The sequence below is a fragment of the Geotrypetes seraphini genome, chromosome 2 (genome assembly GCF_902459505.1).
Source record: "Geotrypetes seraphini chromosome 2, aGeoSer1.1, whole genome shotgun sequence".
Taxonomy (NCBI): Eukaryota; Metazoa; Chordata; class Amphibia; order Gymnophiona; family Dermophiidae; genus Geotrypetes; species Geotrypetes seraphini.
In genome coordinates, this window is record NC_047085.1 from 328,757,655 (window position 1) to 328,783,657 (window position 26,003).

Consider the following 26,003-nt stretch of genomic DNA (forward strand, 5'->3'; position numbering starts at 1 on the left):
AGGGAAGGGGTGCTGCTGGACAGGGAGGAGGTAAAAGGAAGGGAGAAGGGCTACTGCTGGACAGGGGGAGCAGGGAAGGGGTGCTACTGGACAGGGGGAGGTAAAAGGAAGGGGGAAGGGCTACTGCTGGGTAGGGGGAGCAGGGAAAGGATGCTGTTGGACTAGGGGAGCAGGGAAGGGGTGTTTCTGGACAGGGGGGAAGTAAAAGGAAGGGAGAAGGGCTACTGCTGGACAGGGGGAGCAGGGAAAGGGTGCTGCTGGACAGGGGGGAGGTAAAAGGAAGAGAGAAGGGCTACTGCTGGACAGGGGGAGCAGGGAAGGGGTGCTGCTGGAAGGGGGAGGTAAAAGGAAGGGAGAAGGGCCACTGCTGGGCAGGGGGAGCAGGAAAGAGGTGCTGAAGGACAGGGGGAGCAGGAAAAAAGAAAGAAGGGCCTCAGCGCCCCATTGTGCTAAAAGTTTACACATCTATTCTAGCACCCGTTAATGCTTAAACACTAGTAAATAAATAAATCACAAGTCTTTCCTGTGCGCTGAGGCCACTGTTATTGCGGCTGTAAAATGGCCCCATTTTCCATTATGTCTATTGATGGCCACATTCTAATTTTAAAACCAACTGGAAGAGATAAATGTAATCACTTAATACACAAAATGCTTTATCTCCATCTGCTAAGGCGGAAAACAGACAGCACACAAACCATGGAGGAGAAAAAGATCTCACACTTTGTCAAGGCGCTCATCAAAACTGCAAAGCAAATGAGCCCTTAGTTCATCATAGGTCATAAAAAAAACTCCACCAGTAGTCTGTAGTAATCCAAGTTTTCATCCAACAGCAGGAACCACAAAAAAATAGAACAGTTCATCAATTAAACGAGATGTAAAGCAGCTACCTGAGAAAGCAACTGCTAAGTATAAAGGCCAGGCCATATAATGCATATATCCAAATCAGCTAGGCAAAGTGCAACATCTAAATACATGTACATAAGTTCCAAAGTATTTAGCTCATTTAGAAGATCTGATCCAAGGCTGGAAACTCTTTTGTCAAATTCAGTTATTGTTATCCATTCCACAAATACCGAACCCACTGCGCTGAGCACACGCGTAGTGAGGATTTGTAATCCCATGTTAATTTCCCCATTAGCACATGGCTATTAGCATATGCGCCCTTACTGACACCTATTTTCTAGGCAGTAAGAGCTCTTGCCCTAACCACGCACTAATTGATTAGCACACGGCAATGTAGCTGTACTAACCATTAGCAAGATGCATGCTTACATAAGAATTGCCCCACAGTCCGCTCATGCGGCAGCCCTAAGGTCAAAGGTTCTGGTTCAGCAGAACCTTTTCTTGAATCCCTGGAGGCTGCTTTCCCCTATAACAGCCACTGTAAGAGCATTCCATATTTCTACTACTCTCTGGGTGAAGAAGAACTTCCTTACGTTTGTACGGAATCTATCCCCTTTAACTTTAGAGAGTGCCCTCTCGTTCTTTCCACCTTGGAGAGGGTGAACAATCTCTCTACTAAGTCAATTCCCTTCAATATCTTGAATGTTTCGATCATGTCCTCCTCTCAGTCTCCTCTCCACCTCCATACCCCAAAGCAAAAAAATATTTTCTGTTGTTTTTTTTTTAGGATCTAGCACACATCAAACACAAAACCACACAAAACCACCTTATCTACATTTTCATTACCTCTTGCTTAGACTACTGCAACATACTTCTCTCAGGTCTTCCTCAACAATCTCTCTCCCCTTCAATCCATTCAAAATGCTGCTGCACGCTCTCATTACTCCCTCCTCACGTCACCTCATTGGCTCCCCATCCACTCACAAATACAGTTCAAACTCCTCTTACTGACTTACAAGTGCATTCCCTCTATAGCCTCAGTAGCTCTCCTCACTCATCTCCTTCTATGCTCTCCCGTGAACTCCATTTATCAGGTAAGTCCCTTTTATCTGTACCCTTCTCCTCCACCGCCACCTCCAGACTCCGTCCCTTTTTTCTTGCCACGCTATATGCCAGAGTCAATACATCATGCTCCATCTCTAGCAGTATTCAAATCCAAGCTAAAAGCCCACATTTTTGAAGTTTCTTTCAACTCTTAACACCCACTATCGGATACCTTTACCCATTGTATCATTCCTTCTGCCAGAAACTCCTAAGATGTCCTGTCTGCCTGTCCAAATTAAATTGTAAGCTCTTCAGAGAAGGGACCGTCTATTGAATGTTAAATATACAGTGCTGCATCTGCCTTTCAGCGCTGTTTATGCTATAGGAATGATAAATAGTAGTAGCATTGTGGGATACCTGAGCACACCTCGTGGTAAGCATGCATTAGTAAAAGGGTCCCAAAATTTTTTGCTTTTTTTTTTTAAATTATAAAGAATAATCATTTTTGTATCATGTCTAAAAGACATGTTTCTATTTATTGTATCGTAATAGCTAAAGATCCTGCTCTTGCACTTAAGCCAAGAGGAATTCATACTGTGCAATGCAGGATAGCCTTATTATTATAGAATGGCTATTATAAAAATAAGAAACTAAACCTCATAGAAATATGATGGCAGATGAAGGCTAAATGGCCCATCCAGTCTGCCCATCTGCAGCATCTACTATCTCCTCCTCAATATAAGGGATCCCACTTGCATGTTCCATGCTTTCTTGAATACAGATTCAAGGAAGCTATTCCATGTGTCTACCCTGTGTTCGCAAAAATAAATTTTTTAAAAATTATTCCTGAATCTATTGCCTCTTAATTTCATCCTATGCCTTCTCATTCCACAGTTTTTCTTCATTTGAAAATGACTCACCTCCTGTACATTAATGCCACAGAGACATTTAAATGTCTTTATCATATCTTCTCTTTCTATCTCACCTTTCTACTAAAGTACTGTATACATATTGATAGTGTAGTTTTTTGTAGCAAAAAAGATTCTAGTACTCAAATACCAGGCCTTTCTTCAGGAGTGGGGTGATCACTGAGCGACCCACCAAAGCAGCCAGGCTCCTTGTAACCAGCCACAGAATCCATGAAAATACAGCAATGAGTGGGTGAAACCAGAGCCCTTTTATTAATTCTTGGGGTCTACAGGTCATTTTTATCAAGCACTGGAAAAGGTGCTAGTACTTAGTACCCCCTCGAGTACCCCCTAAAATAAAAAGCCCTGCATATTGAAGTCTACAAGTCTGTCCTTTTATACTTTATAGCAGAAATCATTGACCAACTTTGTAGTTGCCTTCTGGACTAACTCTATCCTGTTTATATCTTTTTGAAGGTACGGTCTCCATTGCACGGTATTCTAAATGGGGCTTCACCAGAGACTTGTACAAGAGCACAATCATGTTTTTTCAAATGCTGGCCATTCTCTCCCTATGCATCATAGTTCAGCTGGAGTATACTTAGCAGCAGTTTTTAATTCTATGAAACACAAGCGTGTACAAGATACTTGCACTGTTTCCTAGGCATGCAGTGCCTTACATTTGACAAAATTGAGCCAGGAGGTGGCACCACTGCTTTACAAAGATGAATCAATCGGCGTATGCTATTTAGTTTCCAAGGAAGAGCTAACACTATTGTTTTGTTCTCAAAGGTTTGGTGTGCTTCATCAACTGCATTATTGGATTAGTATTCACCATGGAATCTGGAAATTACTGGTTTGACATATTTAATGATTATGCAGCTACTCTGTCACTGCTGCTGATTGTCTTAGTGGAAACCATTGCCATCTGTTATGTTTATGGTCTAAAAAGGTAAGGGTCTGACCAGAATCTTTCACAGCTATATATAGAAGGGAGATATAACATTTTAAAATAATGGGCATGTACTTCCCAACTGGGTCTGCCTATAATGGAGGCAGTTCTACAAAGGGCACTAAAAACTAGTCACCCAAAATCTGAGAGCTAAAATAGTATTCTCTAATAGCACCTGGAGTAAAGGGATTTGACATACCACTTGGGCAAGGTGTATTACATGGTTTACAGTTAGGTACTCAAGCATTTTACCTTTCTGTCCCAATGGGCTCACAGTCTATCTAATGTACCTGGGGCGGTGGAGGATTAAGTGACTTGCCCAGGGTCAGAGGGAGCAGTGTGGGGTTTGAACCCACAACCTCAGGGAGCAAAGGTTATAGCTCTAATCACTGTGCCACACCCTGGCCAACCAAATTTTGGTTTGGTTTCAGTTACAGTACCAAAACTGGCCAGAAAATCCCTGGAAGGATATTTTGTCATGTTTTTGGTTTCAGATGAAATTGAGCAGGCGTTTTTCATAGAAGCTGAAAATGTGTGCTTTATTCTATTTGTCTCCCTCCCCCCACCCCATCCATACGATCCTCTGAGCCAATCTTACAATCACTGGTAGTCTAGGGCAGTGTTCTTCAACCGCCGGTTCACGGACCGGTGTCGGTCCGCTAAAATTTCCTGCCGGTCCATGAAGGATTCGGGACTCCTGCCACGTATGCCTTATGCCTTCGCCGGGATTCCTGCTGCTTATGCCTCCTGCCTTCGCTGCGTATGCCGGGCCTCCTGCCTTTATCTTGTCTCCCCACTCCCGGACCAGCTCTGTGTGCTTTTAACTTCAGCACACAGCTACCGCTTGCAGTAGTTTAGCCATGATTTCATGAGGCAGCCTCGGGGCCCTTGCTAGGTCGGTCCGCCTCGCATTACCAAAGCAGGCCGGCCTAGCAAAGGCCCGAGGCTGCCTGATGAAACCGCATCTAAACTACTGCTAGCGGAAGCTCTGTGGCGAAGTTAAAAGTACACAGAGCTGCCACTAGGATAGAGAGAGGAAAAATTGGCTGGAGAGGGAAGGAGGGAAGGAAGAAGGGGTATTCCTGGACAGGGGAGGAGGGAAAGGGAAAGGAAGAGCATTACTATTGGATAAGGGGGAGGAGGGAAGGGAGAAGGGGTACTTCTGGACAGGGGTGGAGGGAAAGGGAAGGGAAGAGAGTTACTGTTGGATAAGGGGAAGGAGGGAAGGGATAGTGCTGGACAAGGGAGGAAGGAAAATAGGAAGGAAACAGCTGGCAGGGAGATTAGAGGAGGGGATAAAGTCAGAGTGGAATGGAGAGATCAGATGAGGGAAAGGGAAGAGACAGAAAAATGAGAAAGTAGAGAGAGATTGATGCTGGAAAGGAGGTTAGCAGAGAAATGAGAGAGGAACAAAGATGCTAGATCTGGTGTAGGAGAGATAAAAATGAAGAGAGCAGTGAAGCTGGAATGAATCATGTAAAAAGGAGAGAGTGAGCACAGGCTGGATTGAAAGGGGAGAGGGGCATAGAAAGAAGGCAGATACCATATGGAAGGGGGAGAGGGCAGACAGTGGATGGAAGGAGCAGATTCTATACTGAAGAGACAGGGCAGACGCTGGAAGGAAGAGAGTGAAAAGATGATGAAAGCAGAAATCAGAGACGACAAAAGGTAGAAAAAAATAATTTTATTTCTATTTTGTGATTAGAACATATCAGATTTGAAATATGCATCCAGTTTGACATAACTGGGGCTGCAAAGCCCGGGCAGTTCTTCTTTAGCTTCCAGCTGGCTTAGGGCTCTCTCTGACCAGGAGGCAGTTACCCTAGTTGCACTCCCCTAACACTATTCCTGTCATGTGTGACTGCGGTATTCTATTAGCATGATATAGCTGTGTACCATTCTATAATAATTTGACTTATTCAGTTTTCTTGATAGTAGATATATGTGAAGGGGAGGGGAGACAGGGGTTTTGTTGATCCTTGCTCTGTATTATTTGTATTTATAAAATGACAATTGTACAGAATATTGTTACTTTTTATACTTTAATTAAATACATTCAGTATAAAATCATACCTATTTGTGAGGCTTGTGTGGATGGGATTAGATGATTTGCGGGGACTGAGCTCACAGGGACGGGGCAGAGATGGGGGTTTTAAATTTCAGTCTTAGTAGTTTGCTGGTCCATGAAATAATTATTTTATTTCCGCTGGTCCATTGGTGTAAAAAGGTTGAAGAACACTGGTGTAGGGGTATAGGTGGGGCAGGAATGATCCCCAGTAACCATTCCGCCTCTAGTCTCAACTTGGCTACCAGGATTGGGTCATCACTCTTTCCTTGACTTTCCCACTAGACCACCAGGCAGTGGCATAGTAGGGGGAGAGCGGTCCACCCAGGAATCATCTTGGTGAGGGCGCAGATACCTGCCCTTCCCCGTTCCTTTCCTGCCCCCTCCCCCCCCCCCCCCACTGCCATGCATGCACGCCACTTCCCTTCCCTCAGTTCAGGGGCAGAAATGCGCATGCAGCAGGAGGGGGCAGGGAAGGAGCATGTGGAGGTGGGGGCGGATAAGGGGGTGGGGAGGGGCACCACCACCCCAGGCATCTCTCACCCTCGCTATGCCAATGCCTGTAAGGTAGTCTTGAGGGAGGGAGGCTATTCTATGTATTTTTTCTGTTTTGTTTATAATACTATTGCAGGTATGATTTTGCTCAATAGTTTATATATGATAGAGTCAAATAAATGCTTTTGAAAAAAAATTAATTTGAATTTAAATCTGTAAATTTGGGAAGATAAGCTCCTTAGGAATTGGCCTCTGTGTGGAGTTATGATGGCAGCTGTCACTTCAAATGTGGTGCAGTCAGCCACTGTAAAAAATACTGTTGCTTTTGGTTTGTTTTCATTAGCTGCGGTTCAAGAAGTAGTGCTGCTCGATTTGCCGATTCAAATTAATTCACTGATTCACTTCAGTGAATCGATTTAAATCGATGCGTTGTCCAAGAAAATCAAACTCACCGATTCAGCGACCAATACCCCCACCTCCCAGTGAGACCTGACATACCTCCAAGGCCTCCTAAAGCAGCCACTGCTGCAGCGGAGGACAGTCAGCAGCGGCATCATTCTGAATGGGTTGCTCGCAGCCTACCCCACCAGGACCTTGTCTCTGTCAGGGATGATGCAGCAAAGGGAAGCTCTAGCGAGGTAGGCCGCGAGTAGCCCATTCAGAGCCATGCCACTGCTGACTATCCACTGCTGCTGATTTAGGAGGCCTCGGAGGTATGTCAGGTCTCATAGTGGAAGAGTCAGTGGGGTTCTGCTGCAAAGGGGGATGGGAGGGAGGGAGGGATGGAAATCTACTGCACAGGGGGATGGGAGGGTTGGAAAGCTGCTATACTTGGGAATGAATGGGAGGGGAGGAAAGATGTTGAACATGGGGGAGAGAATAGAGAAAGAATTGTTGGGATGGAGGAGAGGAAGGGAGAGGACGTAGAAAAGGGTGAGAGGGAGAAATCCTGCATATGGTGGAGGAGAGGGAGATATGCATGGAGAAGAGGGGGAAATGTTGGACACAGGGTGAAGGGCAAGAAGAGATGGTGCATGGGAAGAAAGAAATATTGCACATGATAATGGAGGGGAGGAAGGGAGAGATGCTGCATAGAGGGGAATAGAGAGGTTTGACCCAGGGCACAAGGCAGGGAGAGAGAGATGGTAGACAGTGGGAAAGAAGCAAATGTTGGATGTGGTAGTGGAAGGTAGAAAAATAAATTATTTTCTATTTTGTGTTTACAATATGTCAGATTTGACATGTGTATCCTGCCAGAGTTGGTGTTAGACAGCGAGCATGAGCTAGGACCTAACAGAGAGGAAAAATCTTGTTTATTTTTACACCATGGCGCTGGGTGGGGTTAGAGAGGTAAAAGGGGATGGGGTAGGTGGAAAGGCTACAAAATAAACCCGCCAGGACATTTGAAAAAAAAAATAAAATATATATATATATATATATATATATACTCAATTGGTTAGGAAAAACGAATCGAATTGAAAAATCAATTTAATAGGCCAAATCGAATTTAAATTTTTTTCCCTGAAATGGGCAGCACTAGTGTGGAGGCTAGGTTGCTTGGAGGTAAAATATTTTCCTTCATTATTATTTAAATTTATATTCTGGCTTAGATACCGTGGGTTTAGCAGAGGGATGTAGACTGCAAACTCTGACAATGCCCAGTGGCCTTCATTGGTCCACATTCACACAAAAACTTGAATTTTCAGCTTCAATTTTGGCAGAAACCAAGTGATGAGAATTGGCTGTAGTTGAAAGCTATCAGGACAGTTTTGGTTTCATCCAAAACTGAAAAAAGCCGTGTCAGTCAACCTCTAATCTGGGAGTCCTGATTCCATTATAAAAGAGCCTAAATTTGCATTTAGGTGCCCGCATTTATGCCATGTTAAAGGTAGGTGTAAATGTGCACTTAGATGCTAACAGTTATGTGCTAATAAGTGTATACTATAAGTTTGGTGCCTCAGTGTTTGACCCACTATATATAGAATTGCACTTAGCTGCCATACGCAGCATTACATTTAGGTACATCCATTTAGGCCAAGAAAAGCCACACCTAAACACCTGTGCCTAAGTTGTGAGCGGATCGGGTGTAATCTATAACAATGCGCCTAACATTTAAGATCACCCATGATCCGCCCTTGCTCATCCTCTGGCCATGCCCCCTTTTGAGATTCATGCACCAGAAGTGAAACACACTTTATAGAATGCACCTAGAAAGTTGTGTAAATAAATAACAAGTGCTCCACTTTATTTAAACTAAGAGTCACTTCTAACGGAAGAAATAGCATCAGGTCTTAGGTAGAGCATCAGCTCAAACCTCCTCCGCCCACATCATCTGCTCAAAAAACTTCCGCTTAGAATGGCTATATGCCTTTTAAGTTTTTCAATAGGGACCGGGATTTTAGACAACAGTATTAATTATTGTGTTATCAGACTTTTATGGTGTTCCAGCGTCCTAGAGAGATTGACGACGCAAAAGTTCAAATTGTGTAAAGACAGTATAAAAGTCCGAGAGCCCTGAAGAAACGGCTGATACCCATGAAATGTTGGCTGCACCTGGGACACTGGCAGAGGACCATGAAGCATAAGGCAGAAAGAGGCATATCAGAAATGATCGGGTGGGGGTTCAGCATACCATTCCTATTTACCGTAAAAGATACGTATTATCAAGGTAAGAACCTAATATTTTTTTCTAGTGCAATAGTAATGGTATGTTGAACCTTAGGGATGTACCTAAGCAGTCCCTGAAGTCCCGGGTGGGAGAGATGGAATCCTCTTGTGCTGCCACATCCACCCTACAGAATTTAGTGAAAGTGTGTATGGAAGACCATGTCGCAGATCTACATATCTCTTCTGGAGATATCACTCTCGTTTTTATATAAGAGGAGACTACTCCTCTGATCAAATGTGCTTTCAATGATACTGATGGATCTCCACATAGGTGTAGATCGCTGTCCAAATCCACCAGGAAATGATGGCCTTGGAGGCTGGCCTGCCTCAGTCTGACTCTCTGGTTAGTACAAAGAGAGGTCCGATAGACAAAACTCATTTGTCACTTCCAGTTAACGCAAGAGAACTCTGTGGATGTCCAGCAGCTTTAAAGCTTTGTCTTTCTTCTTAGAACCTGTAGATTGTAAGTCTGGTAGCCTGACTTCTTGGTTGATGTGAAATGCTGAAACAAACATTTAACTTTTGTGCATAAGGAAGGTACTGTACACAAGGTCATTCCCATTGCAATTCTGAAACTTCTATCCAAGGTAACTGCAACTAGGAACTCCGCTTTAATCATAAAATCCATGAGGGAATCTTCCTCCAAAGGCTTATACGGGGCCATCCAAAGACCCTCTAACATGATGTTGAGATTCCAGGAAGGGAAAGAATCTCGGATCAGCAGCCTGAGCCTCAGGACTCCTTTGAAGAATCTAATAACATCTGGGTGAGCAGCCAGGGAAACTCACTTCTCTCAATCTCTAAAGCAAGTCAGGCCTGCCATCTGTACCTTAAGGGACACCACCACTAATCCCTTGACCAGGCCCTCTTGAAGGAAGGCTAGTACTGACGATACTGAGGCTGTTGGACTCCAGATTCTCCTTACTGCACTAGTGCTGAAAAGTATCCCATGCCTTGGCATATGCCAAAAAGCACAGTTACTTACCGTAACAGGTGTTATCCAGGGACAGCAGGCATATATTCTCACATGTGGGTGACGTCATCTACGGAGCCCTGATGCGGACAGCATTTCAAGCAAACTTGATTGAAGATTCAAGCTTGCTGGCTGCACCACGCATGTGTGCCTCCTGCTCCACTAGAGGGCGCATCCCCTCCTTGTGGTCTCCAGTTCACATATCCAGCAAAGAAGCCAACCCCGGGGAGGTGGGCGGGTTGTGAGAATATATGCCTGCTTTAAACTAGGTAAGTTGGGGGAGGGTACATACTTATATCCCAGAGCAGTAAGAAACCACCCTGAGGAGGCAAGTCGCACTCACACTACCAAGTCTAAGGTAAGTACCAATGATATCCACAATAATTCAGGGAGAAATATCACTGATAATTTAGGAGCCACACTAACTCATAAAGTAAACTCTTCACAGAAATGGAGGGCTATGTATGTTAATGCGCACAGCCTGGGTAATAAAATTCTAGAATTAGAAACTGAGATAACTAACGCCGATCTTGACGTGATAGCGATATCCGAAACCTGGTTCACGGAATCGCATGGGTGGGATATGGTTATACCAGGGTACAACCTACTTCGTTGCGACCGAGTGGGTAAATTGGGAGGAGGAGTAGCGCTATACACTAAAGAAAGCATCAAAACCACCAGAATCACTGATGTAAGCTACACCGGGGAATCCCTCTGGGTGAATCTGGCCAGAGGGAATGAAAGATGCCTATATCTTGGTGTGATATATAGACCTCCCAGGCAACAGGAGGACAAAGACATGGAATTAATCGAGGACATAGAGAATATCACTATGCGCGGGGACTCTGTAATGCTAGGAGACTTCAACATGCCAGATGCAGATTGGGACACACTCTCCGCGACTACGGGTAGCAGCAAAAGAATATTAACCTCCATAAAGGGCACACGTCTCAAGCAATTGGTATTGGAACCCACCAGGGACAAGGCGTTACTAGACCTAGTTCTCACCAACGGAGATAGCGTCACGGAAGTCTCAGTAGGAGAAACACTGGCCTCCAGCGACCATAATATGGTATGGCTTAACCTCAAGAAAGGATTCCCGATGGTCGTCTCTGAAGTCCATACTACACGAAGCAACAGACCGATACATAAAGACTGTAAGTAAACGCAGGAGAAACAAAAGACCCCAATGGTTCAGTAAAGAAATTTCAGACCTAGTTAAACAGAAAAAAGACGCATTTATCGTCTACAAACATTTAGGCAGAGAGGGGGCAAAAGAGGACTATCTAGATAGATCTAAAGCTGTCAAAACAGCAGTCAGAGAGGCCAAACTCCGAATGGAGGAAGAGCTAGCACGGAAAATTAAGAAAGGGGATAAATCTTTCTTCAGCTATATTAGCGACAGAAAAAGAAACAAAGATGGGATAGTACGCTTGAAGCAATCGGACGGTAACTTTGCAGAATCAGACTCTAAGAAGGCAGAATTACTAAACCAATACTTCTGTTCAGTGTTCACCCGCGAAGCGCCGGGAGCTGGTCCACAGCTGCAGACAGGAGATAACCGGAAAGACCCGTTTCAAGATTTCGAATTTACGCCCAGTAGTGTCTATAGCGAACTATCAAGACTCAAAGTAAATAAAGCCATGGGACCAGATAACCTACACCCCAGAATGCTCAGGGAGTTAAGGGAAGTCCTGGCAGAACCATTATCTGTTCTTTTCAATCTTTCCCTAAGCACAGGAAGGGTCCCATTGGACTGGAAAACCGCCAACGTAATCCCACTCCACAAAAAGGGCTGCAGGACAGAGACAGCAAACTACAGACCAGTGAGTCTCACGTCTATAGTGTGTAAACTCATGGAAACACTGATCAAACAGAATATTGATACAATCCTAGATGAAGAAAAACTGTGTGATCCACACCAACACGGGTTCACCCGGGGCAGATCCTGCCAATCTAATCTGATTAGCTTTTTTGACTGGGTTACTAGACAACTGGACGCCGGAGAGTCACTGGACGTGGTATATTTGGACTTCAGTAAGGCATTTGATAGCGTCCCTCATCGAAGATTGCTGAACAAGCTGAAATCGATAGGATTAGGAAACACTCTAACTACATGGATTGGGGATTGGCTGAGCGGTAGACTTCAGAGGGTGGTGGTGAACGGTACCCCATTCGAAGCATCGGACGTGATCAGTGGAGTGCCACAGGGATCGGTCCTGGGCCCGATTCTATTCAACTTATTCATAAGAGATATGACGCAAGGACTTAGAGGAAGGGTATCACTGTTCGCCGACGACACCAAACTTTGCAACATAGTAGGCAGATGCTTATTACCTGATAATATGACACACGACCTACTGCTACTGGAACAATGGTCAAATACTTGGCAGCTAGGCTTCAATGCTAAAAAATGCAAGGTAATGCACCTGGGCAAAAGAAACCCGCGTAGAACTTATGTACTAAATGGTGAGACCTTGATCGGGACCACGGCGGAACACGATCTAGGGGTGATCATTAACGAGGACATGAAGGTTGCAAATCAAGTGGAGAAGGCTTCCTCCAGGGCAAGAAAAAATGATGGGGTGTATCCGCAGAAGTTTCGTCAGCAGGAGACCTGAAGTTATGATGCCGTTGTACAGAGCCATGGTGAGGCCCCACTTGGAGTACTGTGTTCAGTTTTGGAGACCACACTACCGAAAGGACGTACTGAAGATCAAGTCGGTTCAGCGAACGGCCACCAGGATGGTCATGGGGCTCAAGGATCTCACGTATGAAGAAAGACTAAAGAAATTGCGGCTGTACTCACTTGAGGAAAGAAGAGAACGGGGAGATATGATTGAAATGTATAAGTACATCACGGGACGCATTGAGTCAGAAGATGATATCTTCTGGCTCATAGGACCCTCAACCACCAGAGGGCACCCGCAGAAAATCAGGGGAGGGAAGTTTCATGGCGACTCCAGGAAGTACTTCTTCACCGAAAGAGTGGTGGATCATTGGAACAGACTCCCACTCCAGGTGATAACGGCCAGCAGCGTGACGGATTTTAAGAAAAAATGGGATACTCACGTAGGATCTTTAAGGGAGTAAATTCAGGGGGGGATACTTGGAATGGGCAGACTTGGTGGGCTATAGCCCTTTTCTGCCGCTTTTTTCTATGTTTCTAAGTAACTGTGCTTTATCCCAGGACAAGCAGGCATGATATTCTCACATGTGGGTGACCTCCAAGCTAACTGATAAGGGATGGAGGGAGGTTGGCAATTCAAGAAAATAGGTTACGTAAGACTGATTGGCCAAACCGGCCATCGCTCCTGGACAGTGTATCCAGGCAGTAGTGTGAGGTGAAAGTATGAACCGAAGACCACGTGGCAGCCTTGCAGATATCCTCGATAGGCGTGGACCTGAAGAAAGCTATTGAAGCTGCCATCGCTCGGACCTAATGTCCCGTAACTCGACCGTACAGCGCGAGACCAGCCTGAGCGTAGCAGAAAGAAATACAAGCAGCTAACCAGTTGGACAGGGTGCGCTTGGAAACTAGGCGCCCCAACCTGTTAGGGTCGAAGGACAAAACCAACTGAGGGGCCGTCCGATGAGACTGGGTGCGTTGGAGGTAGAAGGCCAACGCCCGCTTGCAGTCGAGGGTGTGAAGCGCCACCTCTCCGGGATGATAGTGGGGCTTGGGGAAGAACACAGGTAGAACAATGGACTGGTTGAGATGAAAATCAGACACCACCTTAGGCAAAAACTTAGGGTGAGTGCGGAGGACCACCTTGTCATGGTGGAATACCGTGAAAGGTGGGTCCGCCACCAAGGCCTGCAGCTCGCTAACCCTCCGAGCAGAAGTGAGAGGTGAGTAGGAAGATCACTTTCCAAGTGAGGAACTTAAGATGACACTTATCCATAGGCTCAAATGGAGGTTTCATCAGTTGAGCTAGAACCACATTGAGATCCCAAACCACCGGAGGCGGTTTGAGGGGAGGATGAACATTCAGGAGCCCCTTCATGAAACGGGACACTAAGGGATGGAGTGAAAGAGCCTTCCCTTCCAGGGGCTGATGAAAGGCAGCGATGGCGCTGAGATGGACTTGAATGGAATTGGTCTTCAGGCCAGAGTGAGATAAATGGAGTAAATATTCCAGAAACAAGGACACTGGGTCCTGGCGGTGAGAGGAGCACCAGGACGAGAATCTAGTCCACTTCTGAGAATAGCAGAGTCTAATCGAGACCTTCCGAGAAGCCTCCAACACTTCCCTGACCGACTGAGATACAGGGAAGGAAGTCAAGGGGAAAGAAACCAAGCAGTCAGATGAAGAGACTGAAGATTGGGATGTAACAGTGAACCCTGACTCTGAGATAGCAGAGAGGGAAAGACAGGCAGAAGCAGAGGTTCCCTGACACTGAGTTGAAGTAGTAGGGAGAACCAAGGCTGGCGGGGCCATCGAGGAGCGATCAAGATCAGAGTGGCCCTCAGAGATTTTAGATGGACCAGCATCCTCAGAATCAGAGGAAACAGCGGGAACGCATAGAGGAACTTTCCCTCCCAATCTAGGAGGAAGGCATCGGCCTCGAGACGGTCTGGGAAGTATATCCTTGAACAGAAGAGAGGCAGTTTATGATTGTCGGGGGAGGCGAACAGATCTATCTGGGGAGTCCCCCACGTGTCGAACACCTGTCGCAGCACCTGAGAGTGCAGGGACCACTCGTGGCTGGAGGAGGCGGCTGAGCCTGTCCGCCAGGCAGTTTTGTTCCCCTTGGATGTAAACCGCTCGAAGGGAGATGTTTTGGGAGACCGCCCACTCCCAGAGCCGTAAGGCCTCCTGGCAGAGGGGCCAAGACCCCGTCCCTCCTTGCTTGTTTACGTAGTACATTGCCACCTGGTTGTCCGTGCGGACGAAAACCACCCGGTCGTGAAGCAGATGCTGAAAGGCCACTGCGGCGAGGTAAATGGCCCGAAGTTCCAGCACGTTGATGTGGCAGTGACGGTCCTCTGTGGTCCACAGGCCTTGCGTGTGTAGACCGTCTACATGAGCCCCCCAAGCGTACTCCGACGAGTCCGTGGTTAGGACCTTGTGGTGTGGTGGGGCGAGAAAGAGCAAACCCTTGGAAAGATTCGAAGAGTCGGCCCACCAACGGAGCGATCTTTGCAAGGAAGGAGTCACTGTCACGTGGCGGTAGATCGGGTCCCAATCCTGTCGCCATTGTGATGCCAAGGTCCACTGTGGTAACCGCAGATGGAGGCGGGCAAGCGGGGTAACGTGGACTGTGGAGGCCATATGGCCGAGGAGCGTCATCATCTGTCGTGCCGAGACAGTGGTCGATCTCGAGACTTGTCGGCTCAGATTTACCAACGCCTCCCGACGCTGAGGAGGGAGGAAGGAACGCAGACGGACCGTGTCCAGCACAGCCCCGATGAATTGTAAGGACTGAGAGGGGCATAGCTGGGATTTTGGGAAGTTTATCATGAACCCCAGACACTGAAGAGAAGTAATAGTCTGTTGGGTCGCTGAGATAACCCCCTCCCTGGTCGAGGCTTTGATCAACCAATCGTCCAGGTAGGGGAATACCTGCAGACCCTGGGAGCGCAAGGTAGCCGCAACTACTACGAGGCACTTCGTGAAGACTCGGGGGGACGAGGACAGGCCGAAGGGGAGGACCCGATATTGCAGGTGGAGGTCCCCCACCTGAAAGCGCAGGAACCTGCGGCAAGCAGGGTGCACCGGAACATGGGTGTAGGCCTCCTTCAGATCGAGGGAGCAGAGCCAATCGCCTTCGCTGATCAAGGGGTAAAGGATCGGAAGGAAAAGCATCCAAAACTTTTCCCGTACCAGAAACTTATTCAGGCGCCTTAAGTCCAGGATCGAGCGCAGGTCTCTCGTCTTCTTCGGTACCAGGAAGTAGCAGGAGTAAAACCCTTGGCCCCTTTGATTTTGGGGGACCGGCTCCACCGCCCGCAGGCGGAGTAGGTCCTGTGCCTTGGAGAGGAGGAGGGGCAACTGCGCTCGATTTGGAGGACACGCACTCGGTGGGCTGTCGAGGGGTACCTCCCGAAAGTTGAGCGAGTACCCTGATGAGATCACGCCAAGGACCCATGAGTCCGACGTGATTGCTTTCCAGCGAGGGTAGTAGGCTCGTAGGCGGCCCCCGATGGGGAGGAGGCCCGGTGGAGGTGCGGAGGGGGCCCGCCCCCATCCGCTCATTCCGTCAAAAGGACGGAGACGGCTTCGCCTGCGCCATGGGCTGTGACTTTGGTGGAGCCCTAGAGGGAGCCTGGGGGCTTCGCGGCGGTGGTCTGGAAAAGGCCGGTGTGGACTTCTGGGGGTAGCGGCGAGGTAATCCCCGGAAAGGGCGAGAGGCCTGTGGTTTAGGCTTCTGCCGGACAAGAGACGCGAAGGAACGTTCGTGTTCCGACAACCGTTTCGTAGCAGCCTCGATGGTGTCGTCGAAGAGCTCCTTCCCGACGCAAGGGAGGTTGGCTAACCGATCTTGCAGGTTAGGGTCCATATCGACGAGTCGTAGCCATGCCAGCCGGCGCATGACCACCGCAAAGGCTGCGACCCTGGAAGACAGTTCAAAGCCGTCATAAGCGGCATGGAACAAGTGCAGTCTGAGGTTGGAAAAATCCTCGAAGAGGAGGCCGAACTCTGTCTGGCAAGGGGTGGGTAAGCTCTCCGAGATGGAGGCAAGCCGCCCAATGAGGTGCTTGAGGTAGGAGGAAAAAGTAAAGGTGTAGTTCAAGACTCTAGCGGTCATCATAGAGTTCTGATACAACTGGCGTCCGAATTTGTCCAGTGTCCGGCCTTCATGTCCAGGAGGGACTGCCGTGGACACCCTAGAGGGGTGAGCTTTTTTTAGAGAAGACTCCACCAGTAAGGATTGGTGGGACAGCTGTGGTTGCTCAAACCCCGGGTAAGGTACCGTCCGGTACTTAGACTCCATTTTAGATGAGACCGCCGTCACCATGTAAGGAGTTTCGAGGTTCCTGATAAGGGTCTGCCTGAGTACCGGGTTCAGTGGTAGCCGGAGGGACTCTCGGGGCGGGGAAGGCATATCCAGCTCCGCCAGGTATTCCTTGGAGTACCTTGAGTCAGATTGTAAGTCCAAGTCAAGGGCACGTCCCATGTCCTGGACGAATCTCGTGAAGGATGGTCGGTGGGGTCCCGTGGCCCCTTGCAGGGACGGTGACCGAGACCTCCGTTTGGCCGAGAAGGAAAAGCCTCCCTCGAATAGCGAGGTTCTCGCTCAGACCCTCGGTCCGATACTGGAGACGCGCTGTGGAAGCGCTCCGGGGTCGAGGACCTGCGTCGTCTCGGGGAGCCCCTCGGGGACGACGCTGGGGTTCTGGGTACCGACCGATGTCTGGTCGGGGATCCCTCCCCGGACTCCCTCGGCGAAAGCCTTAGGTCTCGGACCGGAGCCCCGGACCGAGGGGGAGTCAATAGGAGCTGTGGGTTGGTGAGAGATAGCTCGGTAACCCTTAGCGGCCTCCCCCGATCGAGTTGAGGGGGTGTGCCCTCGAGCTGGAGGGGAACTCCGGGCTTTCTTAGAGAGATGACTCGATTTTCGTTTCGCCCCGCGGCACTCCGCCGGGGACGTGCGCCTCGAATGCCTCGGAGAGGAATCCGATGAAGAGGAGAGGCGACGAGAACGGCGCGCTTTACCTCGAGGGGTCTCGGCGCGTTGCTCAGGCTGGTCCAGCGCGCGCGAGGTCGAGGCCGAGGCCGGTTGAAGGTGAGCCATGGCAGCGGATAGCTCCGTTGTGATCATTGCCCGGAGCAGTTCCTGGAATACTGGCACGGACAGCATCGATGGCATGTCCAAGGCCGCTGTGCTCTCCACCGGGGGCGATCTCGCTTCGGAGCATTCCCGAGTGGTGGAGGCAAGTCCCGAGGTCTTCGGGGTTTTCACCGGGGCCGTGGGTAAGGAGTTCCCACTCTGTCCGGCCATTGTCCCCGAGGTTGGCTTCTTCGACGATGTGGAACCTGAGGAAAGAAGAGGGGACTTACCCGGGGCAGAGGACTTCTGAGAGCTCGAGGCCTTCGAAGTCGAGTCCCGAGGCAGGGCCGATGTACTCGAGGCCGAGATCGAGGACGGGGCCGATCTCGAGGCCGAGGGTTGGTCGGTAGCAAATAGTTCCGCCATGCGGGCCCGCCGTCGTCGTCGGAGCCCCCAGATCGCAAGAAAAAGGGCATGAAAAGCGCAATGAGCAGGAAGAAAGAAAAAATTTGTTACGCACAGCGAGTTTTAGCGACGAAAAAAGAAAAGAAATATAATAAATCGCGGTGCAAAGAAGGCAGTGGGGCAGCGCTAAGAAAAACGTGTCTTCTTAGCACAGCGGAAAAAATCGAACTGGAGACCACGAGGAGGGGATGCGCCCTCTAGTGGAGCAGGAGGCACACACGCGTGGTGCAGCCAGCAAGCTTGAATCTTCAATGAAGTTTGCTTGAAATGCTGTCCGCATCGGGGCTCCGTAGATGACGTCACCCACATGTGAGAATATCATGCCTGCTTGTCCTGGGATAAGAATGGATGGTTTCTTGCTCTTCTCACAGGTCATGCGCAACTGACCCGAAACTTCTCGACACAACTTCCTGGGCAGCTTGCGTCAGAGTTGTGGGGCAGTTGTGCGTGACTTGAGAAGGCTATGGCATTTGGGCCGCTCAGAGACAAAAAATTTTGAAAAGCACAAAGGTGAGGGGAAGGGAAAAAGATGCCCCGACAAGGGGAAGAGATGCCTGGATTGTGGCAATCAGGAGGGAGGGGGCTGCTGGACAGCGCGATCACGAGGAAGGCTGCTGACTGGGAGGGGTGGGAAGGGAGGCAATGCGCAGCAGATATTTTACTGCAGGGACAAGGCCATTCAACACAGCTACCAACTTTTGCTTTGTCCCGTTCCTGCAGGTTACCTGCGGCTAGCCACGTGTAACAGTCACTATGTCATTCTCTAGGTCAGACCAATGGTCCATCTAGTCCCGTATCCTGTTTCCACAGTGGCTAATGCGGATCACAAATACATGGCAGAAACCCAAATAGTAGCAACATTCTCTACCAATCCTAGGACAAGCAATAGCTTCCCCCATGTCTGTCAATAGCAGACTATGGACTTTTCCTTCTGGAACTCACCCAAACCTTTAAAAAACCCAGCTATATTAACTGCACAGAGGTCTTCCGATGCCGATATTTATGTGCAGATCATACCAGCACATGCACAGATATGTTCTGTTCATTTGATGAACTGCTCTTTGCTCAGACATGTGTACAGCACTAGTTGCCCTTAGCACAGGCTTTCTGCCTTTTGAATCCAGTGTACCCTCCCTGCTTAGTGTACAAATTCTGTACACAACTCTAAAGCAAGCTTTTCTGCATTGGCACCTTAGATTGTAAGTCCTCTGGGAACAGGGAACTATGGTACCAGTATTTAACTTGCCTTTATATTCAAGATGTGAGCTAAATTCTAATTCCATCACAATTTTTTTTTGTAGTATAAATTCTTCAGATAGTCTAGCTGGCTCAGGAATTTTGCAGAAGTGAAGCACGGATGAGATGCACCGATAATTTCCTTGCTATTTCACTACTTTTTTTTTCTCTTTCCTACTATCAGATTTGAAAAGGATCTTCAGTTGATGATTGGACATAAACCAAGCTGGTATTGGAAAATTATGTGGGCTTGTATTAGCCCCCTGTTAATCATAAGCCTATTTATATTTTATATAACCGACTACATCATCACAGGAACACTACAGTATCAAGCATGGGATGCAAGTGAGGTATGTCTAACACTGGCTTGCACTGAAATAAGTTGAAAAGATGTATGCATAGGAAGTATACAGCATTCTTAGCTTGCTCAACTATAGATGTGCCTGCAACAAATATCTCCATTAAGAGGTAGGTTGACTATGGTTCATGGGCCCAACCTGGCCTACCAAATTGTTTTTCCTGGGACACTAGATAAATTTGCATTACCTCTGGATTAGGGACACTGGATATAAATTTGCATTACTTCTGGATTAACTCCTTAACTGCTACGCAACATCATCATTAAAAGCCCAAAGTGTCAATCTATAGGACTAAATTCTATAAATGGTGACTAAAAAAAAACAACACTGGAAAAATGGCACTTTAGAAGAAAGCTTAAACAGAAAGAAAGGACTATTGGAAAAATTATATTAGCCAAAACACCTTATTAGTGATGGGTACATTTGGCTAGACTACCGTATTTTCGTGGATATAACGCGCGCGTTATACGCGTTTTTACGTACCGCGCATACCCTTCGCGCGTTATATGCCTGAGCGCGGTATACAAATTTTTTTTTACATATTTCACACCCCGCCCGATTCATCATCCGGAAGGACGCTCGCATCCCCACCGCTCGCACCCCCACCCCGAAGGACCGCAGACTCCCCGACAATATCGGGCCAGGAGGGAGCCCAAACCCTCCTGGCCACGGCGACCCCCTACCCCCACCTCGCACTACATTACGGGCAGGAGGGATCCTAGGCCCTCCTGCCCTCGACGCAAACCCCCCTCCCAACGACCGCCCCCCCAGCCGACCCACGATCCCCCTAGCGACCCCCACACCCCCCTTCCCCGTACCTTTGGTAGTTGGCCGGACAGACGGGAGCCAAACCCGCCTGTCCGGCAGGCAGCCAACGAAGGAATGAGGCCGGATTGGCCCATCCATCCTAAAGCTCTGCCTACTGGTGGGGCCTAAGGCGCATGGGCCAATCAGAATAGGCTCTGGAGCCTTAGGTCCCACCTGGGGGCGCGGCCTGAGGCACATGGGCCCAACCCGACATGTTTTGCATGTCAGATATTGAATCTGCCCCCCTATATAAGCACACTCAGTTTTACTGTCATCTTTTCTTATGGGAAGCATTATGCACATTTTGAGTAGAAGCTACTGTTGTCTAACTACAGACTGAAAAATATGTAGGCATATACTTCAATAAAGCAGACCTGGGCCAAAAAATGCTTTATAATCTTGCTCCTATAATATTCTGTTAACCATATACAAGTGATCCCTTGAAATTTGCCACATGAATAAGTCCTTTATTATAAATGAGCATTCATCTTTCATGGGGAGCTGACTAGAAGGGTTTTGTAATTTTTTAATAGCTAAATAAAGTTTCACAGCCATGTTTGAAACTACTAATATATTTTGTAAGCTGTTGACCCTTAATTTCTAGAATATCAGCTTTCCTCTGAAAGCCGGGTCCTTAAGCATCTAAGCTACGACTCCAACCTTCCCCTTCTGCTTTGACTAGGTGGAAATATATCCTAGAGAGCTCTGTGGCTTATTGCTCACATACATACCACTCTCTTGTTTTCATTTGGAAAGAAAACCTCCATGTCCCAAGCCAATTCACAGATACTAAAAAAAAAGTTACTCAGATGATAAAAGGCTGAGTAAGTAGTTACTTACCGTAACAGGTGTTATCCAGGGACAGCAGGCAGATATTCTTGACTGATGGGTGACGGCACCGACGGAGCCCCGGTACGGACAATTTTAGAGTGATTGCACTCTAAGAACTTGGAAAGTTCTAGTAGGCCGCACCGCGCACGCGCGAGTGCCTTCCCGCCCGACAGAGGCACGCGGTCCCCAGTTAGGATAAGCCAGCTAAGAAGCCAACCCGGGGAGGTGGGAGGGACGCAAGAATATCTGCCTGCTGTCCCTGGATAACACCTGTTACGGTAAGTAACTGTGCTTTATCCCAGGACAAGCAGGCAGCATATTCTTGACTGATGGGTGACCTCCAAGCTAACAAAAAGAGGGATGGAGGGAAGGTTGGCCATTAGGAAAACAAATTTTGCAAAACAGATTGGCCGAAGTGTCCATCCCGTCTGGAGAATGCATCCAGACAATAATGAGATGTAAAAGTATGAACTGAGGACCAAGTGGCAGCCTTGCAGATTTCCTCAATAGGAGTGGAACGGAGGAAAGCTACAGATGCTGCCATAGCCCGGACTCTATGGGCCGTGACAGAACCTTCCAGTGTCAGTCCGGTCCGAGCATAACAGAATGAAATGCACGCTGCCAGCCAATTAGACAACGTACGTTTAGAAACAGGACGCCCCAATTTATTCAGATCAAAGGACAGAAAGAGTTGGGGAGACGATCTGTGGGGCTTAGTTCGGTCTAAATAGTAAGCCAGAGCCCGCTTACAGTCCAAAGTATGCAGAGCCTGTTCTCCAGAATGCGAGTGAGGTTTCGGAAAGAAGACAGGCAGAACAATGGATTGGTTGAGATGGAATTCAGAGACAACCTTAGGGAGAAACTTTGGATGTGTACGCAGAACCACCTTGTCATGATGGAAGACTGTAAAAGGTGGATCCGCAACTAGTGCATGTAGCTCACTGACCCTCCTGGCAGAGCTAAGAGCAATAAGGAAAAGTATCTTCCAAGTGAGAAACTTGAAAGAAGCGGTAGCCAAAGGTTCAAATGGAGGCTTCATTAAGGCGGAAAGAACTACATTGAGATCCCAGATAACAGGAGGGGCTTTAAGAGGTGGTTTCACATTAAAAAGACCCCGCATGAACCTGGACACCAAGGGATGAGCTGAGAGGAGTTTTCCATGGACTGGCTCATGAAAAGCCGCAATAGCACTGAGGTGGACTCTGATTGAAGTAGACTTGAGGCCAGAGTCAGACAAAGAAAGAAGATAATACAACAAGGTCTCCACTGCAAGGGAAGTGGGATCATGATGAAGAAGACACCAGGAAGAAAAACGTGTCCACTTCTGATGGTAACATTGCAGAGTGGCCGGTTTCCTGGAGGCATCCAGAATTGAACGAACAGGCTGAGACAAAAGAGTATCATGAGAAGTCAGCCCGAGAGAAACCAAGCTGTCAGGTGCAGAGACTGAAGGTTGGGATGCAGAAGGGTCTCCTGATGTTGTGTAAGTAGCGAAGGAAACAAAGGAAGAAGAAAAGGCTCCCTGGAACTGAGTTGAAGTAGAAGGGAGAACCAATGTTGCCTGGGCCACCTTGGAGCAATCAGAATCATGGTGGCTCGTTCCCTCTTGAGCTTGAACAAAGTTCTTAACATGAGAGGTAGAGGAGGGAAAGCGTACAGGAACCGATTGGACCAATCGAGGAGAAATGCATCCGCTGCCAGACGGTGAGGAGAGTAGAGTCTGGAGCAAAATAGGGGCAGCTGGTGATTGTGAGGAGCTGCAAAGAGGTCTATCTGAGGAGTGCCCCACTGAGCGAAGATGGACTGCAGAGTTAAAGGATCGAGTGTCCACTCGTGAGGCTGGAGAATTCTGCTGAGCTTGTCCGCCAAGGAATTCTGTTCTCCCTGAATGTAGATAGCTTTCAGGAATAGATTGTGATCTGTGGCCCAAGCCCAAATCTTCTGGGCTTCTTGGCACAAGAGGCGAGAGCCCGTCCCACCCTGCTTGTTGATGTAGTACATCGCAACTTGATTGTCTGTGCACAGCAGGAGGACTTGAGGAAAGAGAAGATGTTGGAAGGCCTTGAGGGCATAAAACATTGCTCTGAGTTCCAGGAAATTGATGTGATGCTTCATTTCCTGAACTGTCCAAAGTCCTTGAGTTTGGAACTCGTTCAAATGAGCCCCCCAGGCATAAGGGGAGGCGTCGGTGGTAATGACAAGTTGATGAGGAGGTAGATGGAACAGAAGACCTCTGGAGAGATTTGAGGATATCAACCACCATTGTAGAGACTGACGAAGAGATGATGTTACAGATATGTGACGTGAGCAAGGATCCATCGCTTGGGACCACTGGGTAGCTAGGGTCCATTGAGGAGTGCGCAGGTGAAGACGTGCAAGTGGTGTGACATGAACTGTAGAGGCCATGTGACCCAAGAGTATCATCATTTGCTTGGCAGAGATGGAAATTTGTGGAAGCACCTGCTGACATAGAGATTGAAGCATTTGAAGACGGTTGGACGGCAGGAACGCTCTCATGAAGACTGTGTCCAAGACTGCTCCAATGAATTGAAGTCTCTGCGTGGGGATGAGATGAGATTTGGGTAGATTGATCTCGAACCCCAGCAAACGTAGAAATAGGATGGTCTGGTTGGTGGCCTGAAGTACTGTTTGAGATGAATTGGCTTTTATCAACCAATCATCCAGATAAGGAAACACCTGAAGGTGGTGGGAACGCAGAAAAGCAGCCACCACAATCAGACATTTGGTGAACACTCTTGGAGAGGAGGCAAGACCGAAGGGTAGTACCTTGTACTGGTAATGACAACGATTGATCATGAAGCGTAGGTACTGTCTGGAGGCCAGATTGATGGGTATGTGAGTGTATGCCTCTTTGAGATCGAGGGAACATAGCCAGTCGCCTTGATTGAGAAGAGGGTAAAGAGTGGCTAAAGAGAGCATTCTGAATTTCTCTTTGACTAAGCATTTGTTGAGATCACGAAGATCTAGGATGGGTCTGAGATCTCCTGTTTTTTTGGGAACTAGGAAATAACGGGAGTAGAATCCCTGCCCCTTTTGATCTAGAGGAACTTCCTTTATGGCGTTCAGAAGGAGGAGGGATTGAACCTCCTGAAGCAGGAGTGAAACCTGAGGAGTGTTCGAAGCAGACTCTCTTGGCAGACTTTGGGCAGGAAGTGTCTGAAAGTTGAGAGAGTAGCCGTGGCGGATGATGTTGAGGACCCACTGATCCGAGGTGATGGTTTCCCAACGGCTTATGAAAAGAGTAAGGCGTCCTCCTATGGGCTGCGGAAGGTGGGTAGCAGGATGGTGACTGGCTATGTCCTAGAGAACCAAGTCAAAAGGGTTGAGTGGATTTTTGTGAAGGGGGAGGCTTCACTTGTTGTTGCTGCTGTGCTGGTCTAGCAGCTTGTCTCTGTTGTTGCCTCTGACGCCTGGGTTGTTGCGGGGCCTGTGGTAAAGGACGAGCCACAAATCTACGCTGGTAGGCCGCCTGCTGGTGAAAAGGCCTGGTAGGGGGGGGTCTTCTTTTTAGTTTTGAGAAGAGTATCCCACCTGGTCTCATGAGCTGAGAGCTTTTGTGTAGTGGAGTCCATGGATTCTCCAACAGCTCATCCCCCAGGCAAGGTGCATTAGCCAGTCGATCTTGATGATTGACATCAAGTTCTGAAACTCTGAGCCGAGCCAGGCCAGGCGACGCATGGCCACCGACATAGCCGTGGCCCGAGAGGTCAGTTCAAAGGTGTCATAGATCGATCTGACCATGAACTTACAGAGTTGTAAGAGCGATGAAGAGGTTTGGCGAAAAGCAGATCTTTTACGGCCAGGGAGGTATTTTTCAAAAGATGACAAATTCTGAATGAGATGCTTAAGGTAGAACGAAAAATGAAAAGCATAGTTCCCAGATCTATTAGCCAGCATCGCATTCTGATACAACCTCTTGCCAAACTTATCCATGGCCTTACCTTCTCTGCCAGGAGGGACAGAGGCGTATACACTAGCCCCCGTGGATTTCTTTAAAGTAGATTCCACTAGTAAAGATTCATGGGGGAGTTGCAGTTTGTCAAAGCCAGGAATAGCTATGACCTTATACAAGGAGTCCAGTTTGAGAGGAGCTCCTGGAATGGTCAAAGGTGTCTCTAGATTTTTATAGAAAGTCTCTCGCAAAATATCATGGAGAGGCAATTTCAAGAATTCCCTTGGAGGCTGGTCAAAGTCCAGTGCATCGAGGAATGCCTTGGATTTTTTGGATTCAGCCTCCAAGGGAATAGAGAGTCGCACATTTCTTTGAGAAAAGAGGTAAAAGAAGATGCATCAGGCTTAGAGGACGGATCTAATACAGAAGGGTCCTCGTCCCCTGACGAACACTCTCCCTCAGAGAGAAGCGGCTCCTCTGAATCACCCCACAGATCAGGGTCCCTCACCTGAAAACTACGGTCCCGAGACTCCGGTGTGGAGGGTTCTAGGTGTCGAGTTTTGTGAGTCGACTTACCAGACCTCTGTGAACCGGTACCGGGAGATGTTATCGGGCGTGCCGGTGCCGAGGTTTGCACCGCCTGGTGTAAAGATCTCGGTTCCGGCGCTAAAACTGGCATGGATACCGAGGAAGCTGTTTGTACCGGTACCGACAAAGTGGATGCCGATA

At 48.1% G+C, this 26,003-nt stretch overlaps 1 protein-coding gene across 1 annotated transcript in view; it reads left to right on the forward strand.

Annotated features, from left to right (window-relative positions):
• SLC6A20 (solute carrier family 6 member 20) overlaps nucleotides 1-26,003 on the forward strand; it is a 101,126-nt gene that overhangs the window by 73,530 nt on the left and 1,593 nt on the right. Inside the window, exons 9-10 of the mRNA XM_033930177.1 lie at nucleotides 3,588-3,747; nucleotides 19,549-19,714. Of these exons, the coding sequence (XP_033786068.1) occupies nucleotides 3,588-3,747; nucleotides 19,549-19,714 (326 nt within the window). The remainder of the gene's footprint in view (nucleotides 1-3,587; nucleotides 3,748-19,548; nucleotides 19,715-26,003) is intronic.